This window comes from Corvus moneduloides, chromosome 6 (genome assembly GCF_009650955.1).
Source record: "Corvus moneduloides isolate bCorMon1 chromosome 6, bCorMon1.pri, whole genome shotgun sequence".
NCBI classification, from domain to species: domain Eukaryota; kingdom Metazoa; phylum Chordata; class Aves; order Passeriformes; family Corvidae; genus Corvus; species Corvus moneduloides.
Window position 1 is genome coordinate 39,291,784 of NC_045481.1, and position 26,235 is coordinate 39,318,018.

At 47.3% G+C, this 26,235-nt stretch overlaps 1 protein-coding gene across 8 annotated transcripts; it reads right to left on the minus strand.

Annotated features, from left to right (window-relative positions):
* On the minus strand, window positions 1-26,010 carry ARHGAP1 (Rho GTPase activating protein 1). 8 transcript variants are annotated; one of them, XM_032112462.1, is made up of 15 exons: window positions 25,954-25,981; window positions 23,389-23,559; window positions 20,782-20,959; window positions 19,905-19,997; window positions 14,663-14,692; window positions 9,362-9,449; window positions 8,989-9,120; window positions 8,409-8,495; window positions 7,676-7,774; window positions 6,862-6,969; window positions 5,597-5,673; window positions 5,129-5,206; window positions 4,453-4,581; window positions 4,197-4,300; window positions 1-3,772 (listed from the first exon to the last, which is right to left on the minus strand). In XM_032112462.1, the coding sequence occupies exons 3-15, from the start codon at window positions 20,918-20,920 to the stop codon at window positions 3,593-3,595; spliced, it is 1,344 nt and encodes a 447-aa protein (XP_031968353.1). In that variant the 5' UTR covers window positions 20,921-20,959; window positions 23,389-23,559; window positions 25,954-25,981; the 3' UTR covers window positions 1-3,592. The 8 variants fall into 8 exon arrangements, with proteins under 8 accessions (XP_031968353.1, XP_031968351.1, XP_031968356.1 ...); XM_032112460.1 differs by lacking the exon at window positions 23,389-23,559 and having other exon boundaries at window positions 25,954-26,010; XM_032112465.1 differs by lacking the exons at window positions 23,389-23,559; window positions 25,954-25,981 and adding an exon at window positions 25,000-25,080.
* Window positions 26,011-26,235: the final 225 nt, after the last annotated feature.

Genomic DNA, 26,235 nt, shown 5'->3' on the forward strand with positions numbered 1-26,235 from the left:
TCTGAGATTACATTTTGATTTTTATTGAAATACAAAAAGTGCAAACTGTGAAATACAAGATTGGTGCAGATTAAAAGAAAACAAACAGTGTGAACCGTGAAAACCCAGGCCTGCACCTGGTGAACATCAACAAAGAAGAAGGCAGGGAACGCCAGCAACAAAAGCAAAGCCGAAATTTTTGCACAGGAGCCCCTGTACGTGAAAAGAGAAACTGGGACCAAACTGGCCCTCGGCTCTCTCAAGTTAGCACACATTGCCACAAGGCATCTGGATGGCCCCAGACCCCCTGCACCACCCAAAAGCTCTGGTGTCAGTTCACAGCTTGGGCCAGGGGGTGATCAGAGGCCATTAAGACTGCAGGAGGCTTAGCAGAGGTGTTCTGGTGCTAAAAGCAGGAGGCTGATGCAGAACAAGTACCCCCACAGGAAGAAATGGCTAATAGCTAACCTGAAAGATAAGCCAGGGAAGAGACCCTTGGGCAGCTCTACGGCAAGGAGAAAACTGACACAGACCAGCACCTTAACTGTATACTGTCCCCGACCCATACAAGGCAGAGAAACCCAGCCCAGCCAGCACCCTGCCCCTGTGAGGAGGGAATTTAACCCGCTGGCCTCGGCAGGTGCAGGCTCTGGTGACCACCCACCTGACACAGGCTGCAGGCAGGCCCGGGCCAGTTCCTGGCTCAGGTCACAGGACAGGTATTTCAATACAAGGTGTTCAGGAGAACAGACTGCAAAAGCAACCCTGGTTACTGTGCCTGCTCCAGGGCCCTCAGCAGCTCTAGCACAAGGAGCAGCAGAGAAACGGGGATATTTACAGTTGGGTCCCTTCCAGGATTTGCAAGCACTTTCCCACCATGAGCAGTAGTAGTTCCCTGAACACTCTCCGAATCTGCTCCCTGCAGGCACTGAACCAGAGCAGGCTTTTATCCCTGCCTGCAGGGGATGAATCAGCCTCTATTTTGCTAAAAAAGGAAATGTCATTTCAAGAATTCACTTAAAAAAAAAACAAATCCCAAAAACCCCACAAAATAAACCACCCAACTCCAGCCAGAACTCAGACACTTGCAGTAATCTCCACTTTCTCCCTGGACAGGAGCTACTCCAGCACTGCTCCTCTGGCTAATTGGCAGGGAACAGTCCTTGCTGCTCTGCAACGCCAGAACATGCCACCTTCCCCAGAGAGTGCATAGGGCCAGGCCTCATGCACGCAGGCACTTGGATTCCAGGTTGCCGAGCTTGGGCCTGTTTGTCCCAGAAGTTAGCTGGGCTTGCCTTTCCTCTAGGGAAATGAAGTTGAGGCCAGTGTCAGCTGCAGATACAGTCAGAGCAGGAAGTCTCCTTCTTCCCCTATCAAAACCTCCACAGAGCAGGGTGCCTGCTGGGAAAGAGGGGCTGCACTAGGCTCCCTCAGCCTCCACAGGCTTGCCCCTTAAACACTGGGGCAAGTACACTTCTCTTCACACTAGTCCACCCCAGATTACTCCTCCACAGTACATCAGCCCTGCTAACTCACTCTAGAAGAGTTCACAGATGAATTAGGAGCAGATTATCTCTACCTCCAAAACATTTACTTGGTTACTGCTGTGAATTGTTCAGGATGAAACAATTCATATCCTGGCCAAACAGGGAAGGCTCCTATTCTTGGAAGAGGGAGACTTGAAGTCAGCAGTCTGGTAGCCTCCATAGGGCAAAGTCTCCCAGTATCTAGAATGGATCAGATCCAGTCCTATCTTAGAACATCTCTTGCTCCAGTCTTAGTAATGCCCACTTTCTTGTTCACTGTTCCCACCCACATGTTGGTGTTCCTCCTGCAAGCCAGCTGGCTGCACCTGCACTGCCTTGCAGAGCTGCCTATGTTTGCACCCATCCCCATTCCAGAGTTTAGCAAAAACAGCAATCTCCTTAATTCCTGCAGCAGATGCCACTTACTTCAATTACACTAGGGGCACCAACCTTTGGTCAGTGTTTAAAGGCAGGCTAAAATATTATGAAGAAACAAATTCTATTTAGCATCCAGTAGCTTTTAAAAAAACAGTTTTGCTTGGTCCGAAAGATTTGTCCCTGAGGCCAGATGCAGCAGGGAGGTCTGGCCCAGGCACACAGGGTACAAGATACAAAGATATATCCCACCAGTGAAGTAAGGCTATAAGCTCTCTCCTAAAACCCTGACAGGCCCAGGCTAAGAAGGATCTCTTTTAGCTCAGGTAATGGGAATGAGGCAACCTAAACCCAACGCTCTAACAGTATTGCAGCTGCTCTGGGGAGGTGCCAGAACCACCCCACTCTGAGCATGCCCTGGAGAGATCTCTCCAGCTGTGCCCAGGGCATACAGGATGCATCTGACCAGACGGTATGGTGGAAGGTATGAACCCAGGAGGAGACACGGCAAAGGCCCTTGGCATGGAATAGCTGTTCCCTCACAGCTTTGGCACACAAGTGCTCAGCACCTGGGCAGAAATTTGTAATCCAGGCTTGGTGCACTCCACAGTGAGGGTTAGCCCCAGTCCCCAGACCTTCCCTCAAGGCCATGCTCTGTTACACTGTGCTGGGGAAAGTTGTGCTCAAAAAGACAACTAACTAGTCAAGGCAGTCTGTGGCAGTCAGCACAGATACATGTGCCAGAAGAGGAGGCCTTGTGCTGCTGCCAGGACAGACGGTGATCCTTATGGTGTTCAGCAGCTCCGTGCCACCAGGGCACTTCCTCCTGCCTTTCAGACACACCAGCTGCCAAAGGGTCACAGCTGGCCCGCATGCACAGCCAGGCCCGGCATGAACCTTCCCAGCCAGGCTGGAAGTGCTGCTGGAAGGACAAACACACCTGAGCTGGTAACTACAGGAGGCAAGTCACCCACTACAGTCCAGCAAACACTGAATAGTGTCTAGGGTGGGTGACCCCAGAGACGCTGGGCTTTGGGCTAAACTCACCTTCATTGTTTTGGAGTCTGACAGGTAACACAGCCCATTGCTGTGAGCCTGTCCTTCACCTGCCTGCCAAAAGCAGGGGGTCTAGAATGGTGTTTGCAAGTGCAGGACACGCTGCTACCTGAAGCACAAGGGCTGCTGCTCCCTTCCCTGCTTTAGGTGCCTCTGGGGAAAGGCAGGATGCATGTTCAGTGCTGAGAAATGGCACTTGCAGTAAGAATGTCTCCATCACAAAACCCAGCAAGCCCACCCTAGCCCAGACAGCCCAGCTGAGGCAAGGAGGGGTGAGCTGGGGCTATTGGGAGCTTGAACAAAAAGATCTGTGCTGAGGAAGGGACCAGGAGGGCAGAAAAACTGCACATAAGGGAAGGAGGAAAGGAAGGCAGATCATCTGATAGGGCAGAAAACTGGTGATGAGCCCTGGAGGAGCTGCACAGGTGGGTTAGGAGTCCAGTCTCAGCAGCTGGGAGACCAGCTCCCCTGCCCATCCAGAGCTGCAGGTCTCCTGCTCACTTACTTGCACACTTTCACCATCATCTCCACAGCCCTCACTCTGCTCATCACCCAGAAGATCAATGGTCCCTTTGTACTGGAGACAGCTTGGTCACAGCTCCAAGACAAAGAAGGGGGAAGGTGGGCACAGTGTGCAGGTGTGGGCTGGCCTGGATTCAGGCCTCTGCAGCCTCAAACAGCTCCTTCTGGTGGTCCAGCAGGAATTTGGTAAAGGTATTGATGGGATTGATGGCTTTTAGAGTGATGGCCACATCTTTGGCCCAGAGAAGATTTGGGCCAAACACAACTGCCAGGTTGGTGTTTGTCATCTTGTTTCTGTCGCTGTGAGCAGAGACCTATGTGGGAAGGAAAGAGACCATTGTGAACCCTACAGAACAGCACAGCAGCTGCCCTTTACCCTCCCCAAAGCCAGAACTGACAGACTCCCAGAGAAAATGAGGAGAAAAGCTAACCAGGCCATATCATAACAACAGGACCAAGAGCACTGTCAGATAATATCTCTACAAGTCCAGACCACCACTCATGATCTTCCCTCTTGCTTGAATAGCCTTGCAATGGCTTCCTCGGCAGCAGAAAGTGCTGTAAAGCAGATCTGAGACCACTCTTCTACTCAGATACTTTGTAGTTCTATCTCCACCACGGGGAGCTTTCAGCCTCCTTGGCATAGACCACACAGGCTGTATGCCTACACCTTTTAGGCTGAAGGCCTGCCTGCCCCTCTCAGCATTACGACAAGCAAATGCTTAGGCTAGTGCTCACCTGCACCAGAAAGGCTGTCAGTAAACGGAGCACTTGGTAGTTTTCTTCCGGCAAATCCTGGAGTGTTTTGCGAACAACATCCACACGTTTCACCTCCTCCACACCTAAAAATCAAGGGAGACGGGACAATCCTCAGCACCCATCTTGATGAAAGCCCTGTTGGCAGTCACAAGGTATCCCATGCATGCCCTCACTAAGATGTCTTTGTCCTTAGCCAGTGCAACATTCAGGGAGTAGCACACTTGTTACAACTCACACTGGAAGCTGACAACATGGCTGTAGAGGCCAAAAGTGAGGAGGGGCTCAGGTAGCTCCCTCAAGAAGGTCTTGAGAATCACAGCAGGGAGGTGGACATCTTCATACTCCTGGAAATCTACAGGCACACCTGAGAAAGCAGAGCAGAGACTCAGTGCTCGCTGGCCAAAGCAGCACCTCCTCCAGACAAAGGACAAGACATGATGGTCAGAGCCCAAAACTAAGGAAGGAGTATTTTAAAGAACACAGAACCCTGAAGTACCACATCTTCTAGCAGAGTGGAAAAATATGTCCCAAAATCATATACAAAGCAGTGCTGAATCCAGCACTACATCTTTAGAAGTCATCAAATGAAACATGACTAAGTTTCTTCCTGGTCATCTTCAGTCCCTCCAGTATAACCAGAGTAAGACGGTATATCCCACCCCAAGAAACAGGGAAACTTTCAGGAAAAAAAACGGCAGTAAGGGGAACATGAGTGGGAAGGAATAGGTTTTCCACACAGCAGAAGTATCAGATGCTTCTCCCTTGCAACTCAGGTCATACCCCAAGATGAGTCCTCACCTACAGACCTATCAGAGAAGGAGAGGATCCATGACAGACTAGTTCCAACACAGTTGCAGTTGGACAGTAGTAATTAGGGAATGAGAGGGGCTCTGATGTGTTTGGGCACTCACCCATATTGTATTTTTGCTGGACCTCTTTGACAACCTGTGTATTTGCTGATCTCCGGAAAATCCCCTCTGTATTAAGAGCTGTGAAGTGACAGAAGATGGACAAGAAAAAAAATCACCCATCTGAGAGTCTCTAAAAATGCTGGCCTTAACAATTATAAATTCATGCTGTGAGGCATTCAGACACATGTCAACAAGTCCCTTTCTTAGAGTACAACAATTCTTCCTGCTTCCAGTATCAGACAAAGGATACAAAGAGCATTTGGCTACTCTTATACAAGTGGGAGTATGGACTCCTGGAGGAAGGAGGTCTCCTAAGCCCTGCACAATCTCACTTGAAGGATAACTCCCCTAGTTTGGATTTTACACCCTATTCTAGACCACTGTTCTTCTTTATCTTACCACAGTCTTGATGGGAGCTTGGACAGAAGAGGTCACTGATAAGGGATTGCAGCTTCCCCAAACACTTACCATGCTCCCGCAAATGAGCAATGGTGTCTCTGACCACCAGAGGAACTGCAGACTGATCAGGGCTCTTCTCCCTGAGACTGCAGCAAGAAACAACAGGTTACACATGACTGGTCCTGCCCTGTATGCAGCCCCCAACTCTTGAAGTTGCCCGCACAACCTGTACTACATATGATCTTGCTATTGCCATCCCTGGTTCAGCCATTATTCATTCCAGCCTTCTATCCTCTTCACCCATGTTACATCATTCACTGGAGCAACTAGGAGCTCATTACTAGACCACAGGAACATTTTTCCATCTTCTGTAAAAATCCCAGCCTTTACATGCAGGGCAAAGGGTTTCCCAGAAGGCAAGGATGCTAGTTATGAATGAATCAGGTGAAAGGGGTTACGATTCCTTTTTTCTTTCCCATAGGAACAAGGGCAGAAAGAAGCTGACACATTTTAGCCACCACACTCCCGTGACAGAAGAATTATCAACACAATGGCCATCAGGGAAAACCTTGTGATGCCAAGGTGTTCACTGCCACCCTCACGTTCGATTGTCCAGACCACTTGATAGCTTGGCACTGTTCACCCCTCCCAGGCTACCAACAAGCTCAGGCACACAGCACCACAGCAAACACCATCTGGAAATGTTGCACTGAAGCTGGGGAATGTGTTCCCAGACTGCCTCAGAGGATCTGTCTAGCTACACAGTACTGGCTCCTCCGCATTCCTTGGGGAGGCAAAACCACACTCAAAGTTAAAAATACCTTCAACACTTACGCAGTATCACCACCCCTTGCCAGTGTCTGTGTTTGCCTGTGTCACTATGCAGGAATAGGGAGTGGGATTCACTACAAGGGTGAATAGAAGTGCTTCTAAAATAGAATTTATTATTTGGAAAACAACTAAGAAACAAACCCACAGCACTGCTCAAAGTAGCATAGTCCTAAAGAGACCTCTGTCATCCTCCTACGGACTTCTTTTGCTTACAAGGAAGTTTCTAGTGCCAGAAAGCTGTCCCTATGGCCCTTATTTTGCTCCTCCCTTAGTGATCCTAAGTTGCAAAAACAATCTAACCCAGGGATCAAGAGGGTGGAACTGAACTGAGTTAGTCAGGATCTGGCCATGAGCACAGAGTTCCTCAGGAAAATTATTAAAGTTTCATAGGAAACTAAACTGCAAGAAATTCTGCAGCTATTTTTGCTGTTGTTCAGTTATAAATACAGTGACCTCATATCAAACAAGTCAGGGCAAAAGCAACACAGCCCAGAGATACTCACTGCTGTAGGGAGACTCCAAACTGCTGGTTTGGCAGTGGTGGGCGTGGGGGTGTTGGCTTCTGGGGCACTTGCAGAGGTTTCTGCAGGGATCTCAGGTATTCATCATATCTGCAGCAAAACACAGACGAGTAAAAAGCCACTCCACCTCCGAGAAAGTGCATGAACCCAGCACTGCACACCCACTGGTAACAGCACCAGACTCCTGTGGTCAATTACACCTATGTAAAACCAAGACAAGCAGCTCTGGAACACAAGAACAAACATCTGGTTGCCAGAAGAAAAGCAAGGAGAAAAGGAGTATCTATCTGGAATCAAGAGTTGGAGTAGATGAGTAACAGCGTGGGCAGGAGGCCAGGACAGCACTGCCTGTGATGAGATAGATGCATATGTGGTTGTGGGACAGGGAAGCAATCTGGTAGTACTGAGATTATGGCAATTTTGGGAAGCTCCAAAGACAAGCTGAGTGGTGCAAAATGAGCTAAGCAGGTGCCCAGACACAGCAGATGCACACCATCAGCTCCAGGTCAGTGTTAAGGTCAGCATCTTGAATAAAGTCCCCTAAGGGTGAGTGGGAGATACAGGATTGATGCTCCACTGGAGGAGGATTTTTAACTCAAAGACAGAGCTGGGGACTGGGGCCGAGGATACACAGGAAGGACTATAGAGAGAAAGCATAGTCTTTAAGGCAACTTGTCACCACACCCTCCAAAACCACTGCCTGAGTGGAACAAACTCTTCCTTCCCTTGCCACTCTTTCAAAAAAAGTCCCCTCTCAAAGAGCCCTAAGCAAGTGGGAGACAAGCAGTATTCCTACTTCAGCACTTGGTTTGGGATCCCCAACTGTTCCAGCTTCACATACTCCTCCAGCTCACTAAGGTAATTCACGTAAAAAATCTTCCGTCCAAATTTAAAGCTGAAAAACAAGAGAAAGGTAGATATGTGAGGAATGGGGAAATCCAGTAACAGAACTGACTTCTTACAGAAAAGGAGAGCAAGGGGCTGCAAGAAACATCAGTGGGGCAAACGGTAGGTATGGTTGAGCAGCAGAGATGTCACCCACATAGCTCTCCCACTCCATCTATTTTACCAGGAGATGCAAAGACTTTCCAAGATGCAGTAGAAGCCCTAGCAGCAGCAGGCTCCCTAAAATGCTGGGTTTCTCCTTCCGATGTTCAGCAATAGGCTTGAGAAAGTTTTATTCCCAATTATTTCAGAGCGTTATGATTTCAGTATCACAATAAATCAAATATGACTTGGACTGATACTCTCACTTCCTTTTTCACTATTAGCAGAGCCTGCAACTTTTTACTTCTACTTGGCTGGAGAGAAAAGGAGCAGCACAGAGCCACAAACTCTGTAGGTTCCTAAAGAGGTATTTCTGGTGTGTGAGTATTTCTGAGCTCAGAAGTAGGAGGAGATAGAATAAGGTGAGAGACTCCAGGATAGGCTTGGCAGCCTGGGCTCACCTTGTGCCCTTCTGAGAATGCCCCACTGTTCCCCCACAGTGTGAGCATGTGGGTGAGCCTCCTATAGTGCTTCCCTCCTACCTGATCAGAGGCTTGAAGAGTATCAGTAGGGTCTTGATGAACATGGTTGGATGCACAATATACAAGGCTTTGATGTTCTTCTTGTACCTGTCAAGAGAAGCCCAGTAACAACAAACTGAACTTTAAGCAGAGGAACCAATGTTTCTGCAAGATTAACTGGTTGCTTCATCCCTTTTACACTGGGCATCACCACACCCCAACACCCATGGCCTCTCCTCTCCCATGCTCTGTAGCTGTGTCAGGCCACTCAGCAGCCTTAAGGGCATACTACCCTGTATTCCAAGATTCATCTAAAAGCAGAGAGCAGCCTCACTAGGAACCTACAATTATACCATGAGGTTGACACACTTGCACCAGGTCCTGGGTTTGCTGCTTGCCTGTTGGCTTAAAGGATGTAACTACAGAAGGAGCTGTTTATCCTGTGATTCAGTCTGCATTAAACAACAATCCACCTCCTTAAGCAGGAGAATAAATGACAGTAAATTATGATCACCAAGCTACACAGGGGGCCTGGGGAAGATCTTCTACGTCAGGCTGCAGAACAGCACATAACATCCTTGCTTGCTGCAGCCTTACTCACTTGCGATCAAATTCCCTGTAGGCATCCCGCAACCAGCTCAGGGATGGCTTGTTCTCACTGGTCAGGCCATGGTGCAGATACACCAACGTGTAATCACTCTCCACATACTGGTCTAGTGTGAATTTCAGGTACCTGAGAAGAAAGAACTGACAAAGTCACTTTGTGCTCTGCTACAGAGAGGTTCTTCCTCCCTTTGGGAGTCCTTTTGTGTGCCGTAATAGAGGACTTGCATCTCCAGCAATGGAGGTAAGCACTTGGGAAGACATGTCCAACTGAAGAAGCTACTGCAGATGCATCTGTCCCCAGGAATCCAGCACCTGAGAATTAGGTCAGATTCAAGAAATTAACAGCAGCCTACTAAGACTCTACTTACTCCAGCAGTTTCACATGATCCAGTTGATGACTTGGGGGCATCCGGCAGGCACTGAACAAAATTACTTTTCTTCCGTATTTGTCATCACCTGCAGATAAAATTCCAGAGATTACAGGGAGTTTAAGGACTTCACTGTGGTCTTGGAAGCAAGGGGTAAATAAAGAATGGGAAACCACCATAACAAGGCAGAAGTCTGGTTTGTCACAGCTGCCAGCAAAGCTAAATCTGATTTTCAGCAGTTACCCTGGGCCTAGTGTGGAAGCAGAAACCTGAACACCACGGGCATGGCAAGTCAACAAAAGAGAATGAAGAACAGATTCCCTGCTCCAGCCCTGAAAGGAGAAGAAGGACTGGAAGCCAGGATGCCTCAGGGCACATAGGGATGGAAGCAAGTCCAGAGCAGAGTGCTCAGAGCATTAATCCTGCAAAGCTGTCCCTGGGCAGTGCCCCTGATGCACACGTGTCCAGGGAGGCACAGGGAAAACTGCCCCTCACTGGCACAGTAACTCCTTCCATCCTGCACACAGTCCCAGACTGCTTATAGTCTGGTGCATCTGTTTCTTGCTTCAGCTGAAGCTTAGTCCTGCACACAGAACACAGGCCATTTCATACCCTGGAAACCAAGAAATTCCTAGACAAAGAGCAGTTCCAGTCACACCCCAAAGATGAGAAGCAAGCATCATCCTAAGTCTCTTCTACAGATCGGTCAAGCAGGGCTGCTGGATTCTCCAGGGGGATTGTAGAACGAGCTCTTCACTGCTTCCTAGATTTTCCATCCACAGAGAGATTTTTCCAGCCAGAGATGGAAGGAGCTGCGAAGTGCAGCACAACAAAGCATTCTTTGTAAAAGCCATGCAGAAAACAGTCCCCATTGCACTGGAACCAAATAACCCATAAAGCACCGTCATGTCATGGAGGACACTCCCAGCCACCACTTGAGGCTTCAGAGACAACAAGCCAAGTTTTCCCCAAAGCCAGTCTTCAACTGTCAGTGGACTTCTGCCAGCAGAGATCTCAGCCCCATGAACAAAGCCCAAGCAGACGCGCATGGCCAAGCTTAGCAGACATGCTGGGAAATAGAGAGATTGGGATGAGAACCAGGTCACAAATCTGGACATACAGAGTTTGAGGGGAAAGTCTGATTCTCTCCCAGACACAACACCCAATCCATTTCCACAAAGATGACTTCATTTTAGCAGCAGTGGAGATGAAATGGTTCCTTTAGCATGAAGGGTTAAAGTCTTCCCACCTTTTTAGCTACTCACCCTGCTCTGAAACCTGTGTTTTCTTGTCAAGCAGAGAGTGCAACAGTGAATGGGGCTATTGATGTTATACTCAACAATACCCTCCTTCCTCCCATATGGTAAACCATCTCGTACAGACCACGGCACAGAAAAGCAGCAAGGATCACTACTTACGCAGGAGAGACCTGCAATACATCACTCCTCTTGAAATAAGTCCTTTTCCCCACATAGATTTACAATATTCAGATCATGCAGCCATTTTCTCACCTTTGCACAGGCTCTGGCCCTCAACTACCACTTGGCTACACTTGCCATGCAGCAACTGAGGGCTCGGAATAGCAAACCTGACATTTCTGGGAACACTGCCTATTAGTACCAGATGACCATTTGGTGCTGCAAATGGCAGCCAGAGAACTCATATACACCAGCCATGACATTAAGATGCCACCAGTCCTCTTTTGCCCCCATCTTGCCAGAACAGATTCTCTTGCTACTTGTTCGCTTTTATTTTCACCTTGCAAGTCCCATTTTCAAGTCACTAACCAGACAACACAGAATTTACTGATGCACACAAGCCAGAAATTCTACAAAAGCTAAGGACACTGCGGCAGCACTAGGTACAGACCAGGAAAGGGGCGTAGGCCATCACAGGGACATACACATGCGGAGATACAGGGCAATTAGGGAGGACGCATGACCCGGAATGCAGGACTAGGAGAGAGTGATGCAAGGCTCATCTGGAACAACCGGATACAGTCACAGCCAGGCCACAAGACCAACATCACATTGCATATCCCATGGTAGCCCACTCTCTGCCTAGCCCAGAGTTTCTTAGTAGCTTGCCATGAGCTTTAGGGACAGGTCTAATGTAATTGAGTTGTCTAAAAGACTAAGTGCAGGTTACAAAGTCCTGGGCAAGGAATATGACATATTGTGACTCTTCCCATTGGTCTTGAGCAACTCGTATGTCTCTATCTGAAGGACAAAGGGTCCTGCCTGCACAGAGCACCAAGAAGACATAGCATTTGAGAATCTGTTGAGTTTTATAGTCATGAAAGAGAATGGTCAGAAAGATGACAGATCTTTGCAGATCATACTTAGCTCTATGCTAAATTCAGAACAGGTGATATCTTCAGTTAACTGAGAGGCTGCATTTCACACTAGAGTGAATGGTCTGAGGGCCAGATGCAGACTGCAAGCTTGATCAAGGCAGGCCTTTGTGGTGTGCAGTACAGCACCATGTTTGTGCCATGTTGTGGGTGGCCATACACTCAGCTCAGGCTCCTGGGCACTGATTCTCAGACCTGACAAGTCACAATTTGGGAACCACATAGCTTAAATAGCTTTCTCTGAAATGACATAAAAGCCTAAAGCAGGGCCTATGCAAAGTCTAGAATCTTGTTCCTTATATAGCCTTGGTGAAAATGTCTGGGATCACTGGCAAAGAATAAACAGACAATCCATGATTCTGCCAAAGGGGAGATGGCATGTATCCCCTGGACAATTTCCAGGGCCAAGTACATCAAATATAATCTACAGTGCCCTGGATGACTGCAAAAGGAGTGGCCTGCTTTGCCTTCCAAATCAGAATGAATTTATGCATGAGACCTACAAAGGAATCAGCATGACTTTTTCTGAGTTCCGGGTTTTGCTCCAGTTTCATCACACTGAGCTCAGCCTGTCAACACAGAAACTTTCAAACTCATCAACTCCCAATCTTGTTTCTACCTGACACATCTGATCAGTCTCCTTGCTCCAGACATGACAAAATCAAAAATTCAACGTCAAAGCTGAACAATCAGTTGCTCCAATTTATAAACAAGAACCTAAAGTCCATTCCACATATTCTTGTTGGAGGAAACTGCCTCTGCCTCCTACGGAACAGATTCTTATCAGGTTTGATCTTCCCCAGATGCTCCATCCCTTGTACTATTTGCTTTCCTGTTTGCAATATTAATCTTATGTACCTAGGTCTTCACCCCTTGTTTGCAATTGCAAACAGCTGAAGTTTCCACTGAACACAACTATAGACCATGAAGTAATCACTTGGCTTCTCAGGCTGCCTCCTACCTCTCCCAGATGAGGAATGCTCAATAGCTAACAACAAACCAATAACTAATTATATACCATCAGTACTCACAGAGCACCCCAACTTTGTAAGTTCATACGTTAAAGATATTTTCAATGTACACTGGAATCAAACTACCTCCCTGAAGGATGTAATTCAGATTATTTTGCTTTTAATAACGAAGAGCAAGACAGTAACCAATATCTAAAGCCTCTCCAGCCAAGACAGCTGCTCATCTAAAGAGATATTAACTTGTAGCACTGATGGACATAACCTCCTGAACATTGTTGTGGTACTTTTAAGGCCCGAACTGTGTTTTTCCTCTCACCCGAATTTCCAGGGTACTTCTGAGACACAGGGCAAGGAAAATCACTGCTGTGTTTCCAAGCCATGAGCGCAAGGCCAAACTTCTAAAAGGGCTGAAATTTAAACACTGAGGCTAATGTTTCAGATTGAAACCTGCAGCAATATGACCATATCACAGCAGAAATTCAAATCAAGATGGCAATAATGTCCTGAGACAGGACTATTGAATGAATCTGCACAGCCAACATGGAAAATACATGCCTGGCTTGCAAATCCTGTTATTTACTACTTCTAGGTAAATAGAAATACATCCGTTATATATCCTGAAATATATCCTTTAGCATTTATGTCATGATTTGAGGCAGCCTAACTGCAGTCTAGAGACTCTGCTCATTACTACCTTCATCAGGTAGCCTCAGTTAAGTGCCCACCCTGTTGAAAGATTCAAATGGGGATATCCAAGTACTTTGATACGGAGAGAATGCAGATGGATAAAACTTGCCACCAAAAGCTAGTGTTACTGGTAAAACGGCAGAGTTAACAGAGCTCAGGGTCAAGGAGAGGGCACCACTACAGAATACTGGAACACTACTACGCAAGTTTCACAAAGCTTAGCATGTTTAATCAGAGCCACTGTCAGTAAAAAACCTGTCAAATGTAATTTCAGGTTCCTGCTAAGCTTATGGCACAGCTGGGAAATGTTTAAGTATAGTAGATTTTAGTTGCCTTTTGAATTCCAGAGTGGATTTAGCCCTGCAGGAAAAGAAGGTAAGGAGCTCAAAGCAGAAGTATTTTAACACATGGTACCTTCCACCTCGATATTCCCAATATCCAAACACTGCCAGAATCAGAAAGCCTTATGAAGTGAATATAGTTGTGTAACTGATACAAAATACACTAGAGGGTCAGATTAAGGAGTGCAGAATGGGAGGATGTCTGAGAGCATAGAAAAAGGGGGAAAAGATTCCACATAATGAGGAAATGAGAATCAGCATTTCCATGAATTGTGTGAAGATCTTAGCAAAAGAATTTCACACCAATAGAAGTTTTCATGTACATCGAGAAGCATGAAAGCACCAGCAGCCAAATTATTGAGATTTAGGACTGAAGTCCGGAGAGTATTAACAAATGCTCAGCAAGCACAGGGCAGTCAAGCACGACCTCGGGCAAACAAGTTACCAGAACACAACATCTCTGCAGCCAAATGGAGAAGAAATAGATAAAAGTTGCTTTCAGATGGAGAATCCAGTTTAAGTGCCAGCTGCTTAGCACATGAGTGCAGCACCAGATCATGTGAAAGAATAGGAAGCAATCCTAGAACAAACTTCCAAAGCACATATAGTAACAGGATAAACTGGAGTTCAAACTGAACTGGTCCAAGCAGGCCACCACCATGACAGGACAGGACCAGGATTTACACTGAGACCCATGAGCCCCGAAGTGCCCAAAGTAAAGCCCACACGCCAAATTTGGCTCAGATGATTCTGCTGTGCCTGAGGCAAAGGTGCAGCCCCCAGACGACAATTTTGTGCAGCCTTTGGACTCCTGAAAAATTGCCAGTGCAGCCTAAGGCTGAGCAAAGTTTGGGCTCCCCTGAGACAGTCCCGCTACAGGCCATGGTCATGCTAAAGGAATACCATGATCTACAGAACCAAACGTTAGTGCCACAAAAAATCTACCTACCTGGTTGGGCCCCATCAAGTGCACCCTGGTCTGGAGGAACAGAAAAAAAGTTATAGCAAGCCAAGCTTTGCATCCTTTCCCAGAAAGTAAATCATGAGGGTAAAGTTGGAGAGCCTAGCCAGACTGCCACTGGGATGCATCTAGCCGCTGTCTTGCAGCATTCAACGTCATTCCATTTCATCTTTCCCCCATGCTCCTCTCCAAACAGCCTTATCTAACAATTAGAGGCAAAATCAGCAACCTTGATTCCCAAATCTCTTTTCTGAATTTGCAGCTAATTCTGTATAAACAAATTTCTGGCCCTTACTGTTACACTTCCTCTGCCACCAAAATGGCAACTGCTGTATTGGCACTTTTAAAAAAGGTTAATTGCAATTAATTCTGAAGTCCTCTGAATAACTTCAGAAGTGTACAGAGAATGGCATCATACCATATGAATAACACATCCAACACCCATAGCCTTTTTTTCAAGATTAGTAGATTCTGAATAAAAAATAAACTGCCAATTAGAATTTAAAAAAAAAAACCAAAAAAACCAATGTTCCTCTTGTTTATGAAGGCATTTATTATCATACCCAGCCCCTTTCCATCACTCTCACAGCTATATACTCAACAGACCCACATGGGCCTATCACGACAGGAGCCCTTGCAGAGCAGGGCTCTAGGAAGAAATTCTCCATTCTCTTGGTCTCCCTTAGAAACTTAAAGTTCCTTAGATACTCTCCCTTCCCTTGACCTTGCATATCAAAATATGGTGCACAAGCTGGGCTTGCTTTGGATGGACTCAGTTTTACAGAGGCAATTCATCATTTTTTATCATACAAAATATTCTTAACAGACAAACAAAAAAGTTAAAAGCCAGAAACTACATCCAAAAGCAGCAGAAATGCAGGCAGCCTGTATTAATGGAGCCAGTAATAATGTCCCATGCCTGAAGGGAAAAGGACCCTTGTTACCCTTTGCTAATGGGCCTTTGCTGAGTCCATTAGCCACCAAAAACACACTGCAGCACACCTTCAACACAAGTTCTGTCTGCCACTTCTACCTTTGCCTACCTAGAGAAACAACAGCTACTGGTGTTCCAACATTGACATGGGGAAGTAAAGTCAATCACCAACACCAAATCATCAGCACCAGTTACAGCTTTGGCACCTGCAGCCACAATGTTTGTTGGGTAGGTTTGGTACCAGATTCACCAATGAAAACAGATTTACTGCTGAAACTACAACTTCAATCCATTAACACAAAAGAAGGTACACTCACAGCTCTCCACCTTGTTTTCCCACTTCAATAACAGGTCTTACACATATTGGCATCACAGCTGTTCTGCAAGGGCAGCCCCACAGTCTGATAATTAATGGCGTGAGGCAGCAGATTTCCCACAAAACTAGCAGAAACATGCTCTGAGCTTCAACAAAGTTTTGAAATCACTGGGCAGGGATCATGTAGCTGGAGCATAAAGTGACAGTCACTTTCCTGACCACTGATACACTATCTTCTACCCTCCATGGCAGTGAGAAATTCATATGCCAATATATGTTAAGCCCCCATTTTCTTATCCCAAAAGAAAGCAAGGCAGTTATCGTGTAAAATGGGAATGCTGACAAACCTCATAGCCATAGTTTTGCATATTGACCACAAAGAAGAGATCAGTATTTCAGACTGGGCAACAGAATGAGGAGGGAACACCTTGCCACAGCTGACAAGAGCCCTGCTCTTCCCACACAGCCACAGTATGAACTGCCATCTCCAGAGACCTCCTTCAGATTGTTATTACCTACCTGCCTTAGTTTTGCAATTCAACCTGTGCTAAAATTCAAGGCCAAGACTATGTCACATCTAGTCTGCCTCAACCCCCAAGAAGATGGAAGCACCACCTTTGCTATGTAAGAACTGGCAGGAGAACACAGAAACCCTGACCATAACAGAAACTTGGGATAGTTCCTTAACAGCCCTCAACCAGGAGCTTGTGTTTCCTCCGAATGCTGAGTGATGTGAGCAAGGAAAAAAACACACTTAGCAGAAGTGGATTGTGCAGTGAAATCGAACTTCCTCTCTTCCAGCTTCTGGCCACATGTAAAGAAGAATTTCACTGCTACAGTACTCACAAAAAGAGGCACTCAGAGTCAAGAAGAATAAAACCACACAGAGACCTCTTGAGAGCCTGCATAAAACACTCCACAAACACACACCTTAAGGCAGCTCTGAAAGCACCAGCAGAGCACCATCATCTTCCTTCAGAAAAGCTTCGAGTCCCAGAACCAAAAGAAAGTTTCCTTAAACTAAAATATTGTGATTCCTAGCAATACTCCAGTTCTGAGTACTCCCTCAGGACTGTGGCCTGGACGCCTTTTGCTGTCATCTGTGTGTAACACACCACCACATGGGACAGCAGTGACATGCCTGCTCCTTTCCCACAGACAGCCTCTTCCACCAAGATCCCAGTCCCCAGAAGAGACAGGAACACAGGGCACAAAGGAGAGTCTCCACGAAACAGCTGCACCATTTTTAAGTGAAAAACAAACCCCAAAAACTTCTTTTCCTAAGAAATTCTGCAAAATATTTTTTAGTACTTTCCCCTCTTTAGGTCACATAGCCAGATTTTTCAAATCCAGCATGCCTCAAACTGAATCAGAAATTAAGGTCAGCTAGAAAATGAGTGTGCTAACTTTTTGTCATCAAAACCAGGCTTTTATTAAGTTATTAACACCATGCACACAGCCAGCAAGAAGCAATTACTTTTCTGACCACACAGGATAACACTGGGACCATGGAGTTCAGCCCGAGGATGGGAACCAGCCTTCTACTTTTGTCTCAAAATAGCATCATCATCCCAGAATATATTTTAGCGCAGGCAGGAACAGAGTTAGCCATAAGCTTTCTGCTCTGAAGTGCAGAACAGGGAAGAACATGGGACAGAAAGCTAATAAATCAATAGAATGGATGAAACTATCCTTGATCTGCTGCCATTTGCTAATACTTACACGAGAACTAGGGTAGAGTATATTGTGTTTCAGGCTCAGCATAGCCAGTGTTCATTGCACCTGGAGGTGCTGACAAACACAGTTTGTCAGCAGAGCCAGGTCTAACAGTTTCATATTAATCCTCCAGTAAGATTTTTATTCTCCAGGCTACTTCTAATAGGATTTTTCCAGACTTTCCCAGATTGTTTGCCTCCAACAACAGTCCAGAGAACAGTACCCTGTCTGATATTCTCAACAGTTAAAATTACCAATTATTGACCCCAAAAAAATTAACAGCTTCCTCCCAGAGCCCAGATTACACCTCTTTGATCAACTTCATAAATTCTCCTTTCAGGAGATGAGAAACCAGCAAGTTTCAGACCTATATGGCAGCAAATCCTCTTATCTGGAGCTGTGCTCCAGGCTCTCCCAGTGCCAAGAAAGGCACCGCACCACACGCCGTGTGGGGGACCATCACATGCTTTCAGACGCATCAGCTACCGGGGAAAATTGGCCAGCACGAGCCAAGAACAGAAGCTTCTCTGAGCTGTTCCTGCACTATACAGACACTGCAGGGACACAGAGCTCATTTGGAATACAAATTTAAACCACAACAGGGAAGAGTTCAGAATGCAGGCACGGCTCCCAGTCAGCCACCATCTCTCCCCGGAATCTTTTCAGGAAGCTGGCTAATTCTTCATTTGCTACCCTAGACCATGTCAAATGGCTACGTTCCAACAGCTGCTGACACACACCTCCACTGGAGTGAGACTCCATTCAGAGGGTTTGTCAAAGAAAAAAAACCCACGTTACCTTGGAAAAGAAATCCTGCAGAAACAGTGGTGTTTATGCGGGCAGGCAGCAGACAAAGTATATCCTTGGCTTGGGGCTGACATTCCACTCTTATCAATGTCTCTGATCTAAATTTTGCTAAGCACTTTGTCTGAAGCTTAGTCTAAAGCCAACAACTGTATCATTTAACTCACCCTGTGCCAGAGTCCTCAAACACCAATTACCTCTGCCATTTGCAATCCAAATATTCTGGTCATTACCACTGAAATGGTGGAGTCCACACATCTGTCCCTTTCCAGTTTCAGCAGCAGGGAGACCAGAGTACAGACCTCTATAAACCCCAGCCCTGAAACTGCAGCCCGAGGGAAAAGAAGCTTAGTAACACATTTGCAAATGAAAACACTTCTGGCAAGTCTGGTCTGTCAAACTGAGCAGAAGACAAAACAACAAGGTTTTGAGTCTGCCATTATTATTTTGTTCCACAAAAGATGGAACATGAGAGATCAGGAAAAAGAAAGCTCATTTGAGAAAACTGCCCAGATAAGAATGATATCAAGACACCTCTTATCAAAGTAAGTACCTGAAACTCTTTCCTTTGTGGCCAAACTCTGCTGCAGAACAACCCTGAATCAGGAGGACTCCAGCTTGTGCCTCTGCTTCCTTGAAAATTCACACGTGGGGCAGAGACGGCAATAGGAAGGCTAGGAGGTGGCACTAGGAGGGGTAGGAGGTGGCTATAGATAGCCAAGCAGGAAGTGTGAATCAAGTCACAACAGGTTGAAGAGCTGCTTTTTTTTTTAAAAAAAAAAAAAAAAAAGCAAGGAACACAAGACAAACTGGCCTTACCCTTCACTCAGGCTCACCACAGGAACCTAAAGAATACCCCCAAAACTCTTTCTTATGGACGTCCCAGCAGTATATCACCAAGGGTTAGTGTAAGACAAGAAAACACAAAGAAAATGCAAATGCTTGTGACCCTGAATGAACACGTGTTTCCTTGACGTGGAACACAGGCCTATTCCCCCTATTTCAGATTTCTGTACATGTTATTTCTAGACAGGATGGCAAGCTCTGGCCATTCAAATACGAGAGAAGCCACCTACTGAGGATTACTCAGTCAGCTGAGGACCTTACAGCTGTATTGCTTACGTAGGCAATTTCTCTGGCATTTTCATGCAAAAACCACTTTTGTGCTCAGGATGTAGTAAAGGGCCATATCTAAAACAATTCAGCAAAAGCAACTGAGTCCTGCTAATAAAATAATCAAGACAGCAAGAGCCAAAAAGGAACTCAAGTTTAGCTGAAGTCAATGGAAAATTACACATATCACAAACATTCAAGAATTTTGGTGCTCCTTCTCTTCACAGTGGCACCTGTCATTGCCACTTGGGCCTGGCAAACAGCAGATGTCCCCAGAGCCCTATTAGAAAAGCCCTTCCTCAGCCCAGCTGCAAAGACATCAAAGGAGAAAACAGAAAGGCTCCTACCTGCTACTTCCACAATGTGGTGCCTGGCGATATCATAGTAGGGATCGTCCCACTGCAGGTGAGTGACAGGCTCAGGGGAGCCTTTGGAGTCGCCTGCACAAAGTACAAGAAACAAGCAATCAGAAGAAGAGATCTGGAGCACACTGGCAAGTACAAAGAGATAGAGGTATAAGAAAAAATGGCACTTCTACATGAGAGGGACGAATGTATGCAACTGTACACCTTGAAAACGCACTTTTGAAATTCTGAGGGGACGAGCAGCAACGACTTCAAAAGAGTCCCGTCAGTCCTACGAGGTCCATATGCATCCCTCAGAATGCACACTCTCTCAAACAACTGCTCAGATACATCACAATTATTCACAAAGACAAAACCCAAGGACACCATCATGGCTTTTCAGAAAAGGAGGCTCTTAACATAGTCCCTTGATGGATGGCCATCCTTTATGTCCCTGAGCTAATTTTCCTGACCTCTTTGGCCAGCAGTTCATAGCACAGGATTTCAGAGCAACAACTCAGATCTCCAGCCCCACCTCCCAGACGGATGTTTGAGACCAGTCCAGTGCTGAAGGCCTAACTCTCCTGCAAGAGGCCATAGTGGAGGACACTCAAGGATTTACAGCACATCTGTACTGTCAGCACCAAAACGTAGCCAGGCACAGGACTGACAAGAGCATGTTTACACCAGCTGGCTCTGCACTTTTTAGTGCTGTTCAATACTGAGCCTGATTCACTTGGGCGTGGTGCAAGTTTAATGTGTCTATAAAGCTTTTAAATGGAACTGAGGCTCTCTATATATGTAGATATGACCACAAAGCTGCAGGACAAACAACTGCTCTTCAGCCAAAACCCAGATCCCAAACAAGCAGGATACTTACCTGGTTTGGGAAAAGCAGGGGCTTCATCTGCTGGCCAATTCTTATCATCTATGGAGGCCAGTTTGAGCTGGCTGAGGGACTGGTTGGTATCATCCAAGTTCAGATCATCCTGAAGCTCCGAGAGTGGGTCTGTAGCCATGGTTCCCAAGTACCACACTTTATTTTGCAGTGTCTAGAACTAGGACTGCACAGATTGTTAGGTGAGACACAGAGATCACAAATTTACCTCCCCACAGAGGCGCTTCCTCTTCTCACTGATTTTTCCCCAATACTTCCTTATCTTTACTTATCCAGAGATTATGCTTCCCCTCCCCCTTAATGCAAGCAGGAACTCCTCCTCCTTCTCCAAGCCCAGGGACGACATGTCAGATTCTTTCATGTCAATAGCTACCAGAGGCCATCAAGAGCTGTATCAACCCTCTCAACAAGTCTCTGCTCACCACAGCTCTGGACAGAAGAGTTTCTCTCTCCTGAAACAGAAGCAGCACCAGGACGCTGCGGAAGGCGACAGGCTGCACCAGCCCCTGCCTGATACACTCCCTGTACGGCTCTGAGCTCCCCCTCCCTCTGAACGGCTGGCACAAAGCCCAGCTGTTTCCACAGTTGGCCCAGTCCGGGAAGCTTTCCCAAGAATCACCCCCCCCTCCTTCTCCCCATAATGGAGAGCCAGAGCTCTCAACAACACTGAAGTGGGTGCTTCAGTGTGCTGGGATCTGAACAGAGAAGTGAACAGCTCCCTAAACCAGGAATTTTTTAGGCTGAGCTAGTAAGACAGGAAGAAAAACACACATACAACCCTCATCTCCTTTCAGCATCACCCAGTAAATCCTTCCTTCTACATAACAGCTAGCAGCAAGGAATCATCTCTTTCATTGAAAGCCATACTGCCTGAATATTTTTCACCAAGCACGCCATAATACTGAGGAGACCAAAGAATTAAGAGAGTCCAAGAAACAGACAGCTCAGTGCATTTGCTGTTGTTTGCAAATATTTCTCACTCTCATCTGAAGCAGAAGATACATTAAACCTGGGACTGAGCTAGCACAGCATACAGGACCTCCTAAGAGTACCAACTCTTAGGGACAATGCTTGGGAAACAGCTGTTATCCTCTGAATTCGGTGTCCTGGAAGTAAACAAGGAAACATTAAAAATGACAGCTTTGTAGATCTGGATTGCTCACACAGACCACATGGACAATAATTCAGTGGTCAGCAGGCAGCAAGCCAAGAGGAACTGTAGAAAAACAAAGTGACACCTTGCATCAGCTAGAGTCTCTGTAACACTGTTTCACAGAGATGCTTGTGCTTATTTTGCATTATGAGGAAAGCAAAGGGTTCAAAGAAGATCTGAGGAGGCACAACATCTTAGTGTGAAAAGTATATTCACAGTAAAGCTATTTTCTTTAGCAGAATGGAGATGGGGCAACGATGTTTTGCATCGTCCATCCCTAGAGCTTGAATGTATATATTCATCCAGAGAACACAATGAAACAGTTACTGGGACTGAGCACAGAGGACAAAACCTGTGAGAGACTGAGCTCTGGAAGGTGTCACATCCACGTTCAGGTTTATACTTGTCACCAAGCTTGGGGATGCATTTTGAGAGCACAGGAAATTGGATATTCAGTGTTTTTCCTCTCCATCCGGATCATTCCAAGCTTACCACTTACTTCCTGTCCTCCCTTATCTGCTACTCACCAGTTTACCAGTTTTCACCTCTCTGGGGCCCCCAAAGGACTGGAAGCTATTACTAATCAAATGCAATGTTTCCCAAAATATGAAAGAGCATGACATATACAGGCAGCAAGTCACATCAGACACACAGGGTCCCACCACTGCAGCCATGCAAAGACCCAAGCAAAATTATTCCCTGCCCTCTGGCAAGGGCTGCAAGAGCTGCCTGACCTCCTCTGATCTTGACAGGCCAAGGAGCAAGAAATCAGGTTCCCTAGCACCATGAGCTCATGCTGGAACCACGAAGTAGTGGAGCCAAAGGACAAGGACTCCCCACCCCTAGCAGCTGATCTGATTTCTATGGTAACGGCAGGCACTGACTCCTATGACTCAGCGAGCTTAAAGCATTTCCCACAGGAGCTCAGCAGCCCCAAAAGCCAGGACTCCATGCTGAGGAAGCATCCATGGCTCCCTAGGGCAGCCTCTCAGCATTCACAGCTCTCAGGGACTTTCCGGCCCTGGTGGGGACAGAGGACCCACGTTCGACTGCTGCCATCCACTGAGATGCCTTTCATGGGAGATTCTTGGGCATGCCCGGTAGCAACAATTTCCCCAAAGCCAGCTCATGAAACGTCTGGGGACCAAATCCAAATCCCCCTACAGAGCAGTGATGGTACTGCCATAGGGCCAGCAAGTCACCTTGATCCTACACAGATCACCACTTGGCTTCACAGTCAACTCGCAGCACTCGTCCAGAGACAGAAGAGCTGGTTATTAAACAGCACTGGGGGATTTCCCCTGAGGCATAAAATTAATCTTAGTGTGGCACCATGTGGAAGAAGGAAGTTATTAGTAGGAGCCACACTGGAAAAAGAGCCCAGTGGATAGTGCCCTTGCTTTACCCCTTGGAAACAGACAAGGCTCTCCAGATACCTTCATGTGGTTTTCACAGCCTGCTCCATTGCTTGGCTCTAGGTTAGTGCTCCATGGTGTTAATGGAAAGAGGATCCAGACCAGAAGACCTCTTAGATTTCAGGTCCTTCTTGTGAACCAGACTGTAGCACCCAGAGAGTCCCAGAAGGTTTTGCAGAATTTTCTCCAGCCCTTTCCCAGCATGCAAAAGGCAAAAGCACGGGGTCTCACATCAGATAACCATACAGAAGTTTAGGACATATAATCCTCTAAATGCTTGGGAACTAGCAGGCTCTGAGAAGGAGAGAACTGGAGTTAGGATGTAAAAAACTGAAGAAACTGTAAGAAATTGAGGCTCTTCGTATAAGGATACACATTTCACTTCCCAACAATGCAGCTGCATGAGATGTTTCTCTGTGTACTCAAAAACGATCCATAAGGATCTGTCATTAAGCAGAAAGTCCATATGTATCATGGTGACATGGTTGTTAAAATGGGTGAAGTGTTTGTTAAAAACATTTCATGCTTTTTAACACTAAAAGAGCATTTCAACAGATTTAACTCAGTGTAAAAACTGCACCTGTTTTACATAAATGCCATGACAAGATGCAAGCGGTAAACTCCATATAGCAAGTAATAAGATAAGAAAAAATACATACCTGGATTTAAAAAACAAAAACTCTAGCCAAACATTTAAAAACTAAAGAATCACACATTGCAGCAGAACCACTTACTTACTGCCAGGCTCTAAAGAGTCAACAGCTTCCTTTTTTTCCCAAGTATTTAAATATGTTTTCTGCAACTACACTGCACCTGAACACTTGCTGTTTAATAAAAATTAACTTTCCTAGATAAGAGAGACGTGATGGAGAACAGCACATTCTGCTAAAGGAGAGAACTCAGCCCATTAAAATACAATTTTCACACAAATTCTGAGCTGAAGATTCCTTATATAAGATCCAGAATTTAGCCAGGGAAGACCATTCACTTAAATCTAGGAAATCTTGGTAGCTGCTGTTCATGCAAACTATTTTTTCCTGCAATTTCAGTTTCGCTATTTTTCTACCACTTCTTTCTAAGATACACCTGGTTGGTAATTTCCTTTTCCTGTTTTTCTTCCAGATGTAGTATTAGTTCAGAAGCGAATTACACTTCAAAATATGTCCATGCATATATCACCACACCCTGGAGCTGAACATACAATAAAGAATTACAAAAGCAAAGTGGCCTCTTTTTCCATGCCAGCTGAACAAGCAATGGTCAGATGCAACGCAGTCCCAGTTCCGGGATTATTTTTCCAACTCTGTTGCCATCCACACCTCCTCCCAGCTTCGGCTTATTTGCACATTTGTAATTGCCCATTTGTCTCTTTTTCTGTACACATCTATCAAGTCCTTGCACTTTGCTACAGTGTTAAAAACAAGCACATGGCAAGAAAAGGGAGCAGTTACTCAGCAGCAGACCTTCAGAGTACTCACGTGCATGAATGAACTCCAGAAGCAAGACTCACCCACAAAGCCCACCCCCCGTATTCCCTCACATCAAGACTGATGATACCACCGAGAGCATCACTACTCTGGTACTACCCTGAAAGAACGTAGAGGACAAGGGCCAGATCTTGTCATGGCTCACCATGAGCAGTTAACGCAGGACAGAAACACTATTGCTCAGGGAAGTTCTTTGGTCCATCATTATTCCAATAGCTTTTTAATTGTGCAGCCTTCCTTCCCCAGTCACCTCAATCCGTTTGCTGAAGGCCACCTCCGTGCCCGCTGGAAATCCACCCTAGCGAGCAGTCAACCTCCCCTTACAGGTTCTCTGCAGCGTCTGAGGGCAAAAGCGCTCAACTCTCCAAGTGTTCTCTCCGGAGCTGCTGCGCAGTACAGAGGCTGCTCTCAGTGCCGTGCAGGACCCACCCAGGATTCCCATGTGAGGGAGGCAGTGGGGCACACACAGCCCTGCGCGGGCTGCACCTTTCCTGTTCACCCCCTCCATCACACATCTGTTCTCTCCCGTTCCCTTCGACTCATCTCCTGCGAGACCCTTGAGCCAACCTCAAGATTGCTTACGAGGCTCACAGATTTGCTATTTACAGTGTTAAAACAAAGGTCCCCTAGTACCCGCCCACTACCTGAAGGCAGGACAAGAACCAGCCCCTGCTGCTGGGCACCTGGGTTAATGGCAGCCAGCCCCGCCGCAGCCGCCGAGGTCGGGAGCAGCCAGCAGCACGGCCCGGCGGCCCCGCTCCGGCGGCGCCTGCACCGCCAGCACCGATCAGCGGGACCAGGATCCCGTGGGCTGCCGGCCCTGGCTCTCCCCGCCCAGGTCCCCACGGTGCTTCACCAGCCGCGCACCGCGGGCGAGCCGAGCCGCACCCCCACACAGGGCGAGCCCGGCAACACCCCGGCGGAGCGCTCGGGGCTCCGGGCCCAGCCCCGGCCCGCTCAGCCCCAGCCCCAGCCCCGCCGCCGGACCGCTCCCCCGGCTCGGCAGCACCAGGACAGGCCGCCGGGCCCCACTGCTGCACGCAGGGCCTGGCCGCGCTCCCCGGGCACCCCAGGCCGCCCCGCCGGTGCCGGTACGTACCTGCCGCCGCCGCCCGCCGAACACCGCCGCCCGCCGGAAGCGCGGCCTCGCCGCCGGGGGATCCCGCCCCGCCCCGCCCGCTGCCGGCCGCCGTCCGGGCGCGTCCGCTGCTCCCTCGCAGCGTTCCGGCGGTACGGAGCGCCCGGGGCCGAGGGGCGGCTGCGGAGGCGCGGGGGTCCCGGGCCGCCCCCGCAGGCAGAACCCCTCGTAGGTGCGTGCCGCGGTCCAGAGTGGGTGGGATGAGCGGCCCGGCCTTCCCGAGCGTCGGGTTTGCGCCTTCGG

Excerpts from the sequence above, each read along its gene's own strand:
- ARHGAP1 (XM_032112460.1), bottom strand. The coding sequence starts at position 20,920 with ATGGCTACAGACCCACTCTCGGAGCTTCAGGATGATCTGAACTTGGAT. Across the intron at positions 19,998-20,781 it reads CCCTGCTTTTCCCAAACCAG|GCGACTCCAAAGGCTCCCCT; the intron begins GTAAGTATCCTG and ends TACTTTGTGCAG. Across the intron at positions 5,207-5,596 it reads TGCTCATTTGCGGGAGCATG|CTCTTAATACAGAGGGGATT; the intron begins GTAAGTGTTTGG and ends GTCACTTCACAG.